Genomic DNA, 15,161 nt, shown 5'->3' with positions numbered 1-15,161 from the left:
CTTCATTAAGAAGATGAACAGTCCTATTACAAGTCTTTTGCATTCCATTTAAGTGCACTTCAGAGGATATTCCTAACTTTCATTAGGAATGACAGTTTCCTCTTAATATTACCATAACTTCTGTTTCAATATTGTAATGGTATGATGGATTATCGCAGTCATTTCTGCCATGCCTTCTCATCTCTGACTGAACTCTCTGTGCCAGAAAACACAAGTGATGTTTTGAACTGTTTTAGTTTTATCATTTGCATCTCTTTTTCTGTCTTTCAGGTATATTGCTATCTACCCCTACACTCCTCGAAAAGAAGATGAACTGGAACTGCGGAAAGGAGAAATGTTCCTGGTATTTGAACGCTGCCAAGATGGCTGGTTCAAGGGAACTTCCATGCACACAAGCAAGATTGGTGTTTTTCCTGGAAATTATGTGGCTCCAGTTACAAGGTACAGTATTATACAGGTGTCTAAACAGTTTAGCTAGTTTCAAATCCAAAATTATTCTGTTCTTGTATTAAATGCTACAACTGCATACTAAAAGACCTATGGGTTTTAGTAACTGGCTGATTTTTTTCAGTTGTGTTTTATTGTTTGCTTTAAATTTTGGCAGGACAGTGACAAGTGCATCACAAACAAAAGTTCCCATGTCTACTGCTGGCCAAACAGGACGAGTGGTGACTATGGTCAGCCCTTCCACTGCTAGTGGAACATCCCAGAAGCTCCAGGGGAATGGTGTGGCAGTGAACTCCAGCACAGTGCCCACAGCAGTGGTTTCTGCAGCACATATCCAAACCAGCCCACAAACCAAGGTCCTTATGCATGTCACAGGACAAATGACAGTCAACCAGGCTCGAAATGCAGTTAGAACAGGTAAAGAAAAACCCACAAAATTTGTTACCTGTGGTAGACAAACTGTAGAGTCCATCTTGACAAATGACTGGAGTGAGGGTCTGTGTAAGTATATGCTGAGGTTTTTTAAAGCTTTTCTTAATGTCATTGTTTATAGTTGAATGTTTTCTGAAACAGCAGTCTGAGTTGTTCCATCTTTTATTATTCTTCTCTAAGCAACTGTGTGTACGTACATACTCCCACTATTGAGAATTTATATGCAAGTACTTCAGGTGGAATTTTTCTTTTTTTTGTTGTTCCAGCAGTATCTGGGATGGGGACATTCTTTGAGCTTTCCTACTCATATGCAATTCATATAGTAATAAAAGTGATAAGAACATCTGAGTCATACTTATTTTTTATGTGTTAACTGCATAAGAGCTACAGAGCGCTCTAATTTAGCATTCACTTTTAAATTATCTTCTAACATCTTTGAATACCTTTAGTGTTCCTTTTCAGGTCTCTGGCTCAGGGTTGGTCCTTAGACATTCCAGCTTGTTCTCTAACCTTGACTGCAGCTTCTTTCAGCTTTGACTCCGAAATGCTGAGGTGATACTGGCATCAAGATCCATTATGATCTATAAAATTCTGTATTTCTGAAAGGTGTAACTCTTCATTTACTGTCTGGGGCAGGCCACATCATAGTGAAACATGCCTTCTTGTTATTTAAATGCAGAGCCAAAAAGACTGATAGTAGTGTTTTCAAGAGGTTTTTGTTTACCAAATCCATGCACTCCTCTGTGGATTTGCCAGGCTAAGAAAATACCACACAACTGGAGCTGAATCTCTTCCAGCTGCTTCAAGGACCTCAAAAGAAAAATTAAAAAAAGGAAAGCTCCCATTTCAGACTATCCCAATGCTTCCCCTTTCAGCCTTGAATTTAGGGTCTGTGATCTCCTGGCTGAGCATCATGACAAAAGGGGATTTTTTTTATCACAGGATTCTTATTGGCAGAGTAAAGGAGAAAGCAAAAAATGGTAATGGTATGCTCTATTATCCCCATAAGAAGGGCATTTCTTATGGGCTCAAGATCCATGGATTAACCCACTTTTCAGAGTCATGCATCTCCTAAAACACCCTGTGCATGGTCAGATGTCAGCACCAGGTTTGCATTTGAAGGTAGGATCTGTACATATGTCTTTACTTATCTTATTTCCTTAATTGGCCCCATCTTCCTCCAGTCTGATCTGAAGCTGGAGCAGGTGTGTTAGTCCTAACAACTTTATTCTTTGCCTTTAAATAAAAATAACCAGATGCTGCTGGCAACTGCTAAGAGAAACTAAGCAAAGCATCTGTACTTTTCTGCCTCTTAGGCACAGGTGGTTTCTACTCAAAAGCCTTCTCTTGAGCTGCCTAGGAGCTTGCAAGTGACAACACAAAGGAGAAATCTCCTGTGAGCTCCGGAGGCGTTTCTGTCCCTGCTTCTCTGCACCACTGTCAAGATGAATAAGCTTTAAACTTCCATTCAGCTGAGATTGTGACAACATACTGCCCACTGACTTTTCAGGTCCAAAATGAAAACTAAGAAGGGACTGGACTCTCATCACAGAGACCTTAACATTGGATTGTGCAAAGGTGTGCTCTTAGTCACAAATACAGATCTGTCCCTTCCAAGGACCTGAGCACTGAAGCAATTGTGGCTGCTTTATGTTCAAATGTTACAGAGAAGTTTGTAGTAAACATCTGAAACGTGATCCTTTTGAGCTTTCCTTAGCACATTTGCTGAGTGCTAATCTTTGGGTGAGGCTTCACAGGATAATGCAGGGCTCCAGCTTCAGTTTAGCTCAGGGCTTCAAGGACCATTCTTCAAATGACCTTAGTGAGACATTGCTTGACATCACCTTTGCTGAGGGAGTATGCATCCTTTGATTGGAAGGATCTATAATGAAAATATATATTTTGCTTACTTCATTAAAGGATAATCTGTATGAAAACAGGGTGACAAGAAGCATTTTTCCTATCAATTCCATCAGCAATAAGAAAACAAAACTAGAAGGCTCTTCCATGCTTGTCATACATAAATTGCATGCGAGTGTAGACATATCTTGAAGAATAGCAGCTACTTCTAGGAAAACTGATGTGGTCTTATGAAAAAAGCCAGCATTAATAATTGTTTGTTGACCCAAAACAAGTCTTTCTACAATCTCCTTATCTTTCTTTTGAAATGTTCATGCTACTCAAGAGTTGGGAAGGGTCAGCTACAGAAGACGAGGTTATCAAAAAACTAGATATAGCATATAAGTGATGTGCCTTTTTTTTAATAAAATGAGAGGATTTGTGTTTCTTACTGCATAGATTGTAATTGGGTATAATACTGTAGGATTGTTATATAAAAATTGGGACCTTTTTCAGTCTTCTCTAATACACTGTTTCTGCCATCTCACCAAATTACCAGAGGAATTTGCAGAAAGCAGAATCAAGAGAGCAAGTGCTGGAGGTTTGGTTCCAGGATTTCACTTAGAACAAGTCTGAAACTCTATTAGTATCTGAAAAATCAAAAGTTGATAAAATTGAGATGCACATGCATCACGCTAGAGGGATGACCCTTCTCAGATGGAAAGTTTCAAAGTATTTGAAGGAGAGAGGTTGTGTAGCACTAGGGTGTTAAATTTTGGCTCATACTGTTTGGTTATATCTGCATTTCCTATCACCCAGTGGTGCAGAGATGCCCAAGCTGTTGAAATGGTCTAACAGCATGCATATATGACTGAGCACATGACTTGAACAGGGATCAATTAGTTCATACAAAGCTCTGTGCTTACAGTTTTGCACTGCAACCCAGGTTAATATACTCAGCCCTATGCTATTCTGCAGCTTCCAGTGTAGATGTTCCTTTCATTTCACAGGGGTATGAGTAAATCCACTTTCTATATTTAAACATCCCAAGAGACAATAGCTTACATTTTCAGAGAAAGCACTCACAGTAATTGCCACTGTGCTTATTGTTTGAAAGACCTGTGAAATCTGTTGTGGATTTTGTGAATAGTTCAGGGAAACAATCTGATTACATTTTTAGCAGCTTCTATAAGGTGTGTTTCTTCCTACTTTCCTTTATATGTCCTGACAACTACACGTGGCATTAAAAGGAGCAAACAAGTTCCAGGCAGTATTTAGCTAGCTCTTAGGTACTAAAGTGTAATCTTCACTTTGCATCTGTTTGTATGTGAAGCATTTGATTTAGCAGCTTGGATTTCTCCACAACAGAGAAGTTGCAGTGCTGTTATTCTTCTGTTGCACACTGGTGCAAGTAGGGAACCATTTGCAACTGCTTTATTTGGGTGAAATAGATTTGGTGGTGGGTATCATGTCATTATAGGAGTATAAATGGAAGTTTAAAAGGTAAGAAGAAAACTTCTCGTGATTGATAAGCTGTAACACAGTAACTGTACCTCACTTTGTGTGTCTTGTGAAAAGGTGAACTCTCACATTTCATTCTTTTATTCCAGTTGCCTCACATAGTCAAGAAAGACCTACGGCAGCAGTCACACCCATACAAGCACAAAGTCCAACCTGCCTTATTCCTGCAGCTGTGATCATTCCCCACCACTCTGTTGCCTCCCAGCAGCTCCAGCCCCAGCTTCCAAATACTGCTGCTTATGTCACAGCTGTGAATGTGAGCCGCTCAACCATCCCACTGGCATGTACAGCAGCTTCTCTGAATTCTCCTAACATTGCTGCTTCATCTTTGGAGGGAGATAGCAGTGGAAAAACTGCAAACACTCACCCTGGAGCTCCTGCATCTCCAGAGAGTGCTTTAACAGCTGGTGGAAATGCTGCTGTCAGTAAAACAGACAAGGATGGCAAGGTGGGTAGAGAATAAAATCATTCCCTTGAGTTTTCCTATTTTCATCATACAATCTTTTAAGAAATTTAACAGCACAACCTAAAAAACCCACATGAACTTGCAGGAACGTAAAAATTTCAGTCTAACAAAATGATATGAAAATCAGAATTCTTTTAGGTTACCTTTGTTATTAAGCAGGCACACTGAGATATTATGGAAAACACATTACCAGCAACGTTTATTGGACAAAGAAAGAATGCACATAACCATCTTTTTTAAATGTAGGACAGTGGAGCCTGTAAAGATTCTGCTTTCCTTCCTTCTATTTGAAGTATTCCCTATGTGTGTCAACTCATTCTCACTGTTCACCAAGCCATGTGATTATATTGTTGTCAGAAAAATTCTTCTAGCTTTGTAATTGATTTTGTTTTATAGTTGTGATGTAGTTAGGAAACTTTTTTCTCCTTGTGACAACTATCTTTGTATCTCAAATATTTTAGACTTAACCTTACTACTCTTCAACCACAAGTACTCCTTAGTGAAGTTTATGAAGATTTTAATGTTAAACTGTACACTAATGTCAGCCACTTTTTAGTTACTTTTTTTTATTATTGTTGAATGGATATGCCTCAAACTTTATTTTAAAATTACTTTAGCCATAGACATTGAAACCAGACTGAGGTGCCCTTAGAGAAAACTTATTTGTAGTTTAAGGTGAATGATGCTAATACAGGATTGTTTTAATTTCTCTGAGTTTCTTTTTATCTTTGATATTTTCTCTTTATCTTTGACAGTAGATTGTTGGTGAAATGGCTCTAAGTTATTGGAGATTTGGAAAAAGGACTGAGGATTTTTATTCACTAAATCCACTGCATCCCATATAAAAAAAAAAAAAAATTCACATTGCTCTTGCTTTTCTCTGTCTATGGATAAATATTATTTTTGTCTCCAGGGCTTACAATCTGGCACTTTTCATAAGCACTAAATTCACTCAGTCAAAGGGTTGGTAAGAAGATCACTGCCACACCCTTAAAAAAAAAATACAAGAAACACAAAAGCTACTTAAATAATTCTCTTCAGGCTAGGTAATAGTCTTCAGGGATTCTTGTCTGGACAAGCAAAAAGAATGTTTACAATTCTCCCCTTTAGCAGAACAGCAGAACACAATGCATTCCCCTTGGGGCGAATTTTTGTTAGATCATGAAGGTCTTCCATTACTAAAGAAGGATAAATAAAAGAAACTTACCTAAACAGCAGCTTCCAGAGCAGACTTTTCTCCCTGCTTAGTTTGAAGTGATTCTTTGTCTTCCCAGAAACATCCATGTTGATGAAATATTTTTCTTCATAGATTCCTGCCTTTCTCTACACAACCTTTTGTGACAGAGCCATTTCAATTAAAGTTAAACTTTAACCTAACAAAGTGAAAGGATTTAGCTAGTTTATGATCTAAATTACTTGCTGTTTTTCTCTTTAGAATGTTAATAATTTTCTTTTATAATTTTCATAATCTCTCTAACGTCAAGTATGTCCTCATAATTTACTGAGTCCTCTCTGAGCACGATGTCATCTATCAGAAAGAAGTGTTCAACTCTTTATGGGACAGCTTTGTTCTAAAATGGGGCACTGCTTTTGGTTTACAGAAAGAAAAGAAAGGTTTGCTGAAGCTGCTTTCCGGAGCATCCACCAAACGCAAGCCTCGGCTGTCACCTCCAGCGTCACCCACCCTGGAGGCTGAGCAGGCTGCGGCAGAGCTGGCCCTGCAAGGTGCAGTGGGGCCCGAGCTTCCCTCGGCAGGGGCTCACAGCAAGGCCGGCTCCTGTGCCACGGAGGGCGAGGCCCCGGGGCTGGCTCAGGAGCCGCTGCAGCGCAAGGGCGCTGCCCTGGACGCCGCTGTCCCCATTGCGCCGCCGCCCCGGCAGCCCTGCTCCTCGCTGGGACCCGTCCTCAATGAGTCCAGGCCTCTCGTGTGTGAAAGGTAAATTCTCCCACACAGCTACACTTGGGCACACCAAGAAAAAATCCTTGCTCTGATGCTTGTAGTGTGTGTTAGAACTGCTTCAAAATGCTGAGATTTTATAGCAAGATGAAACTTACTTTTTAACAATTCTTTATTTACTTATCAACCAATACTCGTGTTTATGTTTGTTTACTTTTCATGTTAAAGTTTTTGAATGAATAGACACTCAAATATGATGATCACAGGTTTGGTAGACAAAAGAGGCCTCCTATTTTTCAAAACAGAAGCACATTATGTTATTAAACTTATTAGTATTAGGTTAGTTCTTATTATTAGCAGTGTATAACTGCCAAACTAAATATATGGTGAATGAGACCTTTATCTGTCTAGGTGTTGACTTCTTAATATTTAATTTCTTGAGCTTTTGCAAAGATACTTTTCACTGCCTGAATGCCCCATGGCTGTGCATCCACACAGGCTCCAGGGTGGCCTCTGTGCTCTAGTAAGTGAGTCTGAACAACATACAGATGTCTGGACTCTCAGATTGACAGGCAGTTGCTTAAATGTTCTGTGACTTTCGTGTCCACCTATAGTTTTTCAAGTTTCAAGTCCTCAGTAAAATGTGAAGGAAGTGGCAGTTTTCTAACTACAGGATCTTTTCTTTTTCCTGGTAGCAGACAAGCAGTATGAGGAGTGTCATAGGACTTCTTTTGCAGCAGCTACAGGATTGTGTGCTGTACTGAGAAAAAATAGTAGAGTTACAATATTAACAGCTCTAGGACTGAACTGATTGAAGCTGACTATTGTAGACTTTGTTCTGATGCTATTAACTCATGGTGTGTGGGCATCCTGTTGTACTTCCAGAAATCCACTATCCTAAGCTATACCCGTGTCTTAAAATCCAGACAGTATAGAACTTTCTGCTTGTCTTTTAGTTCACTTCTGTCATACCTCTAATATTTTTTAAAAGGTTATTTCTGTTCCTACACAATTTATTTGCAGGAGGTTTCTATTTCATACTGAATTTGTGAAGCAGATTTACATTTATACATGGAAAATAAAACCTGAAAGACTCTTCTTTAAGAATAACATAATTCATTTTCACATTATCATAAGTCTGTTTGGCACATTAATATGTTTTTATGCTTTAAATGTGAAAATAATATTAAATTCATTGTGAAAATAATAATAAATTCATTCTGGCATAACCAGTGCTTATTAGCATAAAGCTCTTTCTGTCATCACAAAAAGTAGTTTTTTCACTTCCATGATGGAATTTTTTTTCTCAGAACTACTTACAGAAAATGATGCTATATATTTTTATTGATCTAGTGATAACATATACTCAAACATTCTCTCTATCCTTACTATTATTTAAGTGATAATTGCTACTGATAGAAGAAGCGTTACTACATGATAATTCTCAGTGGTAGTCAAGCATGCTTGTCAGTGTATTTAGACAGAATTTCAACTGAGTTCCCTTTGTCATTTTCAGGACAGAGCTAATTTTTTTTCCTGCTGATGTGCCCTTGCACATTTCCTTTGGCTGCATTTCTTAAAATGTGACGGTTAATAATACTTAAAATTTACATTGTACTCAATATCTTTGAAGTAATTTATAAGCATTGATTGCTCTTCAGCAGTCTGGAAGATGTGGTGGGTAAGAATCATGTGGCATCTTCAGTGAAAATTTGAGCTGGGGTGGGAAATATTCATGAGGATAAGCTCAACAAAAAGCTGAAGAACAGAGAAATCTCCTGCTAGGATTATTCTGCTCTTACATCTCGCAATTCCAGTCACAGATCACAGTGGAACTGTAGAATTCCGGTCACCTGAGACTCTGCAGTGGGGCTCACTCATGTCTTCTGATTCTCCAGCCAGTACCCAGGTTGTCTTGGGGTGATTTCTTGTATTGATGCAGTGCTGACAAGGCCAAGGATCATTATGTTTTCTTTACAAAGATAGACCCAACTTCCTGCAATTCCCAGAGTGAGACATGCTATGCTATGCTATGAATATACAGGAATTTAGTTACCTGAGGAGTTTAATTTTTCCATATAAGCTACAAGAAAATTTCCAGCTTTTTTCGTGAGCTTTCTCTTTCAGAGGGAAATGTTGCTTAAATAGCCTTAAATTTTACATTAAATATACAGGATTGTAACAATAAACTACCCAGTACTCCACAATGGTGTTAGAGACTTGAAGTTGAACCTAAATACACATCACTGCATATCCTAAATTATAAAATGAATCTTTCATCCAGTTAGAGGGAAAGAAAAGCAGTAATTTTGTTCTGTGATTAAAGTGACCCTAAGTAATTTCATCTACCACAGAATGACTGGTGTAACATCTGCTCCCAGAGAGCAGGCCAGTGGCTTTCCAGGGCAGCAAGCCTTCCCACATCTGGCACCACTTAATGCTGGTAATTAAATGCTGAGAATCACTCTGCCCTCGATGGGCGGTGGTGATCCGGAGGAGTCAAGGCACCCACTCAGAAGACACAAGATCTGCACAACAGCAGGGCACACTTGACCTGGAAAGTAAAAATTCTAAAGGCAAGGAACAAAAGCTAAATCAAGAAGCTGAGTAATAATTGTTCATTTAACTTGTGTAATGGTAGTAATTTCAGCTTTCTGTGTTTCTCTCAGCTAAAATTTTCTGCATGTGAGAAAATATTATTATCCACTTGTTGATCAGGAAAACTACAAATAATTGTCCAAAAATCAACCACAACTAAGTGGGCATAAAAGCAGTATTTTGTGTCCAGTAGTGAAACAGAAGCAACAAAGAAGTGGAGAAACACATGAAAGATATAATCTTTTCCATGTTACTGAAAAGTGTGAGAAATGCTAATATTAAAAATTAAAATCAGAATGAAGAAATGGGAAGACAGACCACCACCCTTTTCAAAATAAAAAATAAATTCATGAATACAAAGCAAAAGCACCGTGGGATATTGCCAGACATATTAAGAATATCAGCAAATAACCAGTAGCAAATATATTGGCTACTCCTGGGAAGCTAAAGTACTTTTATTTTTATAATAATTATATTTTGTCACTAGCTGACTAAAAATAATTAATATAATATTTGGAAAATTAATGAAAAATGTTATAAGGCAATCAAAGGAAAATAAAAGAAAGGAAAAACATCATAGTTTTACAGCTTAGGTGCGTGTAAAATATTAAGTGACCACAAAAGATCTACAAATTTGACTTTCAGTCATTGAAAACATTTGCAAATACTGAATAGGGAGACAAACAAGGAAGTGTTTTGGAAGATTCAAACATGTGGGAATGAACATGTTTTTCCAAAACATAGGTCATGCTTAGTAAATATGATTATTTTTCTTCAGGGACCTTGCAATGAACTTCTGAGCTGAAGCATAAGCTTTTTATTCTGCATGAAATTGGTAGTTTTGGCAATATGTTGTAGATGATGAAATAAGTAATGGAAAAACAGTTTCTGTTCCATAGATAATCCAGGGTGATCTGGATAGACAGCTGTGTGAATGTGTGATGGGTCTGTGATCACCTCTCTTTGGGCAAGTAGGATTTGTAAAATGTGGCAGAAAATTTGAAGAAGGACACATGATTTACAGGTGCAAAGCCTGATGGGTTTCTTCTCATTAAAAATTGAAAAATACAGTAAAATAGCACTTTAAAACCAAGGTTGTTGTGCTCTGTTTTAGACACTAGATTTCAAGATGAATATCAAAATAGCTGGGACACTAAAATTTAATAAGAAATACCAAATTACTGCAGAGGTTGTTGGACACTGTATGGAAAGCTCAAGACAACTGTTTCTGTGCTAGCTGGTGATCCTCTAGGGAGGACAAAGAGATGATGGGAGCAAGCAGCAGCAGGGAGCAGACTTGTCTGTCAATTCAGGGGAGCACAGAGGTTACTGGCAGACAGAATTAGAAACTAAAAACAAGCATATTTCAAGTCAAACATTTACAAGGCAGTGTTTGACAGACTGCAAGATGAGGCAGGCATTTTGAAACTCATTTTTTTAACAGACTACGAAGTGTGCTGGATAATTTTCAGCCTGGGAGCAACTGGCTTGTTAACAGTAGAAATTCTTCATAGCTTTACTGCAGTTCTTTATGCTTCACTATCTTGTCCTTGTCTTGCCTGAGTAGAGGCTGTTGTTTTAACTCAAGCAGTTTACAGTCTCAATTTAACTTACAGTCTATTATTTAAGTCAGTATTAAAACCCAAGTTGCCCAAAGCAGAAGTTAGTGCAGGTCTAGGTTGGATGCAGGGCATTCTGGAGCTGCACACTAATAAATCTTGTAATTGGCTTGGTAGCTTTTATGAAGCATGAATCTAATAATTCCTGTGCTCTGAAATCTGGGGATTGCCATCACTGAAACAAAGTCGTGGCTTATAAGTCACTAATAAATAACATTTGACAACTGATTAAGTCCAAATATGTTTTGCTATACTTAGAGTTCCTAAGAGACTTCAATTATTTACAAAGTGCAGCTACTCTTTTCTGAGTATTTTTAACTGTATGGACAGACTTAATTTTTGCTTCATATGTTCTTAAGCAAAACATTCTAGTATAACACAGTATCTTTCTCTGCTTCAATATTACAAAATTAACTTGTTTTATTATGTGTGTATTGAGCTACAACTGCCATTCCATCCTTTACTAGACTGTATCCTGTTACCTTGTCTTTTCATCAGATTGTTCATTTATTTTAATCTATTAAAATAATAAATTATTTTAAGCTTATTAAGATAATCGTTATCTTAATTTATGAAGTAATAGAGTTGTGAAACTATGGAAGAAGAGACTGAGTGGTGTTATGCATGTTAAAAACAGAGAAGTGTAGCCTCTTTAATGCACTCATATTTGAAAAGTGATTTTACTGTGAGAGACTCAAAAAATATACTTCATGCCAAGTGCTTAAGAAAATTGTTGAGTTGAAAATAGTTTTTAATGTAGGAGTGCACAAGTTGAGCAGCTGTGTTCAAGAATATGTTCTAACTTGAAGAGTTTCTAAGGAAAATGCAAATTATTTAAAACAGCAAATCAAATTTATAGGTTTTGTTGGTTTCCTCCTTTTGTTCTTTGCCTTTCCTTAAGAGCCATCACTGGAATAATAAGAAATTAAACAGACACTTGTAAAATTATGCCTAGCTACTGCTGTGAATGCTTTGATTCTTGCTGAATCACAATGACTGAAAGAGTCTGCAAATTTATACTGGAAAAAATGTTTACAATTTTCTCCTGGTATTTAACCATTTTCTGTATTTTACAGGGATCTTGATAAAAAAAAAATCATGGGAGAGGCTTGATTTTGCTTTAAATTTATTATGTTGCTACTGTTATTATCTGTTCAAGACATACTTTTAAGTTGTTGTTACATACTCAGCAAACAGTTCCAGACAGTTTCCTGTGTTCATAAGCTTCAACAGGCACAGAAATACTTTTTAAAGTATCAGGTTAAAAAAAGGGGAGGGGGGAGAGAGTGAGGCAAAAAAAAAGAACCTAAATGTAGGTGTTTTTTTTAATTACACAGGTACAGAGTTGTGGTATCCTATCCTCCTCAGAGTGAAGCAGAACTTGAACTGAAGGAAGGTGACATTGTTTTTGTGCACAAGAAACGTGAGGATGGCTGGTTCAAAGGCACTCTGCAACGAAATGGAAAGACTGGCCTTTTCCCTGGCAGCTTTGTAGAGAACATTTGAGGAGATTCATTCCAAGAGCTTCAAATCTTACTGTACTGTAAAATAGCACAAATATTTTGCCAGAAAAAGCACAGTCATGAAATATTTTCAAATGACTGTAATGTAAACAAGAATCTACATATTTTTACAGTGTCTATAGCACAATTACACCAGCGAACAAAGGAGATGAAGGCATCTGCTGGTTTTATCACTTTGAATTCTTAAGTGTGATGTGTGCCTTGTACTGTCTGATTTATTATATAGAGGAATTTTTTCCCCAAGTATGTTACATAAATGAGCAATTGTTTACAAGGCTGTAACTAATTTATTCTTGGTTTTTTTTTTTAAACTTGAATTTTGTGTAATAGCTAAAATTCTTGTGACTATGATTTTAACAAATTATTAATTTATGAAAGAATAACAAAGGGGAAGCTGGATTCTCTCCTTATGAGCAAGCAATTATATCTGATAAAGAGCCTCCCATTTATCCTCTGGACATTTTTCCCCTGCTGTGTCTGACAGTGGAGTAAGTCTCTGTTGTATGAGTTAATGTTGAGTGGTGGTGATGTGGCGTCAAATAGAATTTGCCAAATGGGGAAAAAATGTGTATTTTCTTCTTTGGACAGAGAAAAAAAAAAGTCAGTGGTGTTCTTGAGTCTAGTTTTACTTCTTCATGAATCACCTAAGTAGAGTAATGTTTCCAGGAGGCAAAGATGTATGTGAACAACTGAACAAAACCATCTCGAGGTTAGGATCATCTCAAGGTTAGGAAAGAAGAAATTTAGGAGTGCCAACAAGAAATTCCCTATATACCTTCTGTTCATGTAATAACTTGGCCATTTGAACAAAGGTTACCTTTGTATATTTGGCCGGTTCTTTGGGCATTTAGCGCTCAGGATCCAACAAAATTGGAAGGAATGTTAAAGCCCAACACTTAGAATAAATATAACTTGAAAACATCTGTTTGATAAGACTGAATATAAAAATAAAATTATAAGTTGTACTTCATGTCTAAAAATGCCTAAGATGTGTAATTTGCTGTTTTCTTCTCAAAATGATCTGCATGGCCAAGAGATGTTTTAAAATGTCTGAGCAGTAGTGGTGGTAAGTGATGCACTTGTGTTAAAGTAAAAGGCTGTATGAAACACTGTGAAAACTTTACTAACTTCTTAACCATTGCTACTTTGCTATGTTCTGACTTTTTCTTTGTCTTGCATGTGTTACTCAATTCCTGCAGTAATGTAACTGTGCATGGTTGGCATTTTCCATTCCAATTTCCTGTTGCTGGGTTATTTTGCTCTGAAAGTTTCCCAAAAGCCACTTGACCAAAACTAGTGAGCAACTCGCCTTCAACCAGAGAAGGTATCCAGTGTTTGAATCATTAATAAAATTTTTTAATGTCCTTGCAGCTGATGGATAGAAAGAATGCAGCCTGCAAGAAATACATTGTTAGTCTTTCAGGGTTTTTTTAGAGATTTGACACTGGGGAACACACGCGCTACTCAGCTGAACCTGTTTTTTTTATTTTATCGTTTGATTATAGCAGTTTAATGGTGATTTTTTTTTTCTAAGACACTGAGCACCATCATCTCCATTTAAATCTGATGTAATTTGGCTGTTACTCAGCACTTTGCAAAGGGAAGCCAGTAAGGTGATTCAGTGTCACACAGAAACTGTCACACAGATCTGTTAAATCCTTATAATTTTCTTCAAGTTGTGCATTGAAAAATACCAAATGTTAATGACAGAGATTTCTTGCAATATCAGGTAGTATCATGATGGTCTTAAAAATTAAAAAAAATATATCTATAAATATATATAGTTGGACATGACAGCATTCCCAAATTAACCATCTCTCTTAAACACTGTATCATTCAGTTTTTGCATTTTTAAATCTTTTAAATAGTTTACTTGAATATTCATGTAATATATAAAGGTTTTGTGAAATGAATTTTAGTTAGAAAGAAGCTGATATCAGCTTTTGTCAGCATAAATTGGCACTAGTGTGTCGTAATCTTATTTTGGAAAATTTAGTGCATTTTATATTAAAGACTACTAAAGGTTAATTTTTTCTATCTCTACTCTCCATATTTTAAACTAAGTGACTAAGGTACCTCTATTAATAGAATTTCATGATGTAAAGTCAGTTAAAAATCAGCTGTTAATCCAATAGTTCTGTTAGATGGAATACATTTTTAATTGATTTTTTTAACATTGAGTAAACGTTTGTAAAAAGGGCTTATTACATAGCAGTGCAACAATGACAAAAATGCAGTTTATCATGCCTTTTTTTGTGATCTTTTGGGGGTTATTTTTTGGTTTTGGCTTGGGATTAATTCAGTGTAGAAACAGACAAACCCTGTGCATTTGCTTTGTGTAATTCCATTAAAAATTTTTGTAAGGTATTTTATATCTATGTTCGAAGTCCGGTGAATGTTAAGTGTTTGATTTATTATGTTAAACTTCCAATCCTAATAAATATTTTCTTAGCAAACAGCTACAGCAAATAGCGTATGCAAACATTAAAGATAAATCACTTGTAAAGAATTTGCCAATAAAATTCCCAGAACTTAATTTTCGAATTCCTAGGAGGGTATTTCTGCTCACAGAGAAAAAGTCTGCAGATTCCATAATGTAAGAAGCTTGGAATGATGGCTATAATGCAAAAACTGTAGAGAGAACTGAGGACCTGGCTGATCTTTTCCCAACTCCTGATTTCAGCGAGTAACTTCAGAAAAGGGTAGGTAACTCCATCTCAGTGTGTTTGTGATGGAACTACAGTCTCATCAACAGCACAGCAGGTGCACAGTGTAACTGCTTTCCCTAGAGGAAGAATGTCTGATGCAAGGGACCTGTG

The 15,161-nt window shown here is 37.0% G+C and overlaps 1 protein-coding gene across 2 annotated transcripts in view; it reads left to right on the top strand.

The window, feature by feature from the left end:
• Positions 1-14,886, top strand: part of SH3RF1 (SH3 domain containing ring finger 1) — an 81,981-nt gene extending 67,095 nt beyond the window's left edge. For both annotated transcript variants that reach the window (XM_071432042.1, XM_071432043.1), the window contains exons 8-12: positions 271-441; positions 605-864; positions 4,329-4,687; positions 6,307-6,641; positions 12,157-14,886. In XM_071432042.1, the coding sequence (XP_071288143.1) occupies positions 271-441; positions 605-864; positions 4,329-4,687; positions 6,307-6,641; positions 12,157-12,325 (1,294 nt within the window). In that variant the 3' untranslated portion in view covers positions 12,326-14,886. The remainder of the gene's footprint in view (positions 1-270; positions 442-604; positions 865-4,328; positions 4,688-6,306; positions 6,642-12,156) is intronic.
• Positions 14,887-15,161: the final 275 nt, after the last annotated feature.

The sequence above is a fragment of the Agelaius tricolor genome, unplaced genomic scaffold, assembly GCF_023055355.1.
Source record: "Agelaius tricolor isolate 1412-34295 unplaced genomic scaffold, bAgeTri1.0.p SCAF_8, whole genome shotgun sequence".
NCBI lineage: Eukaryota > Metazoa > Chordata > Aves > Passeriformes > Icteridae > Agelaius > Agelaius tricolor.
This window is presented reverse-complemented; position numbering and strand designations above follow the sequence as displayed.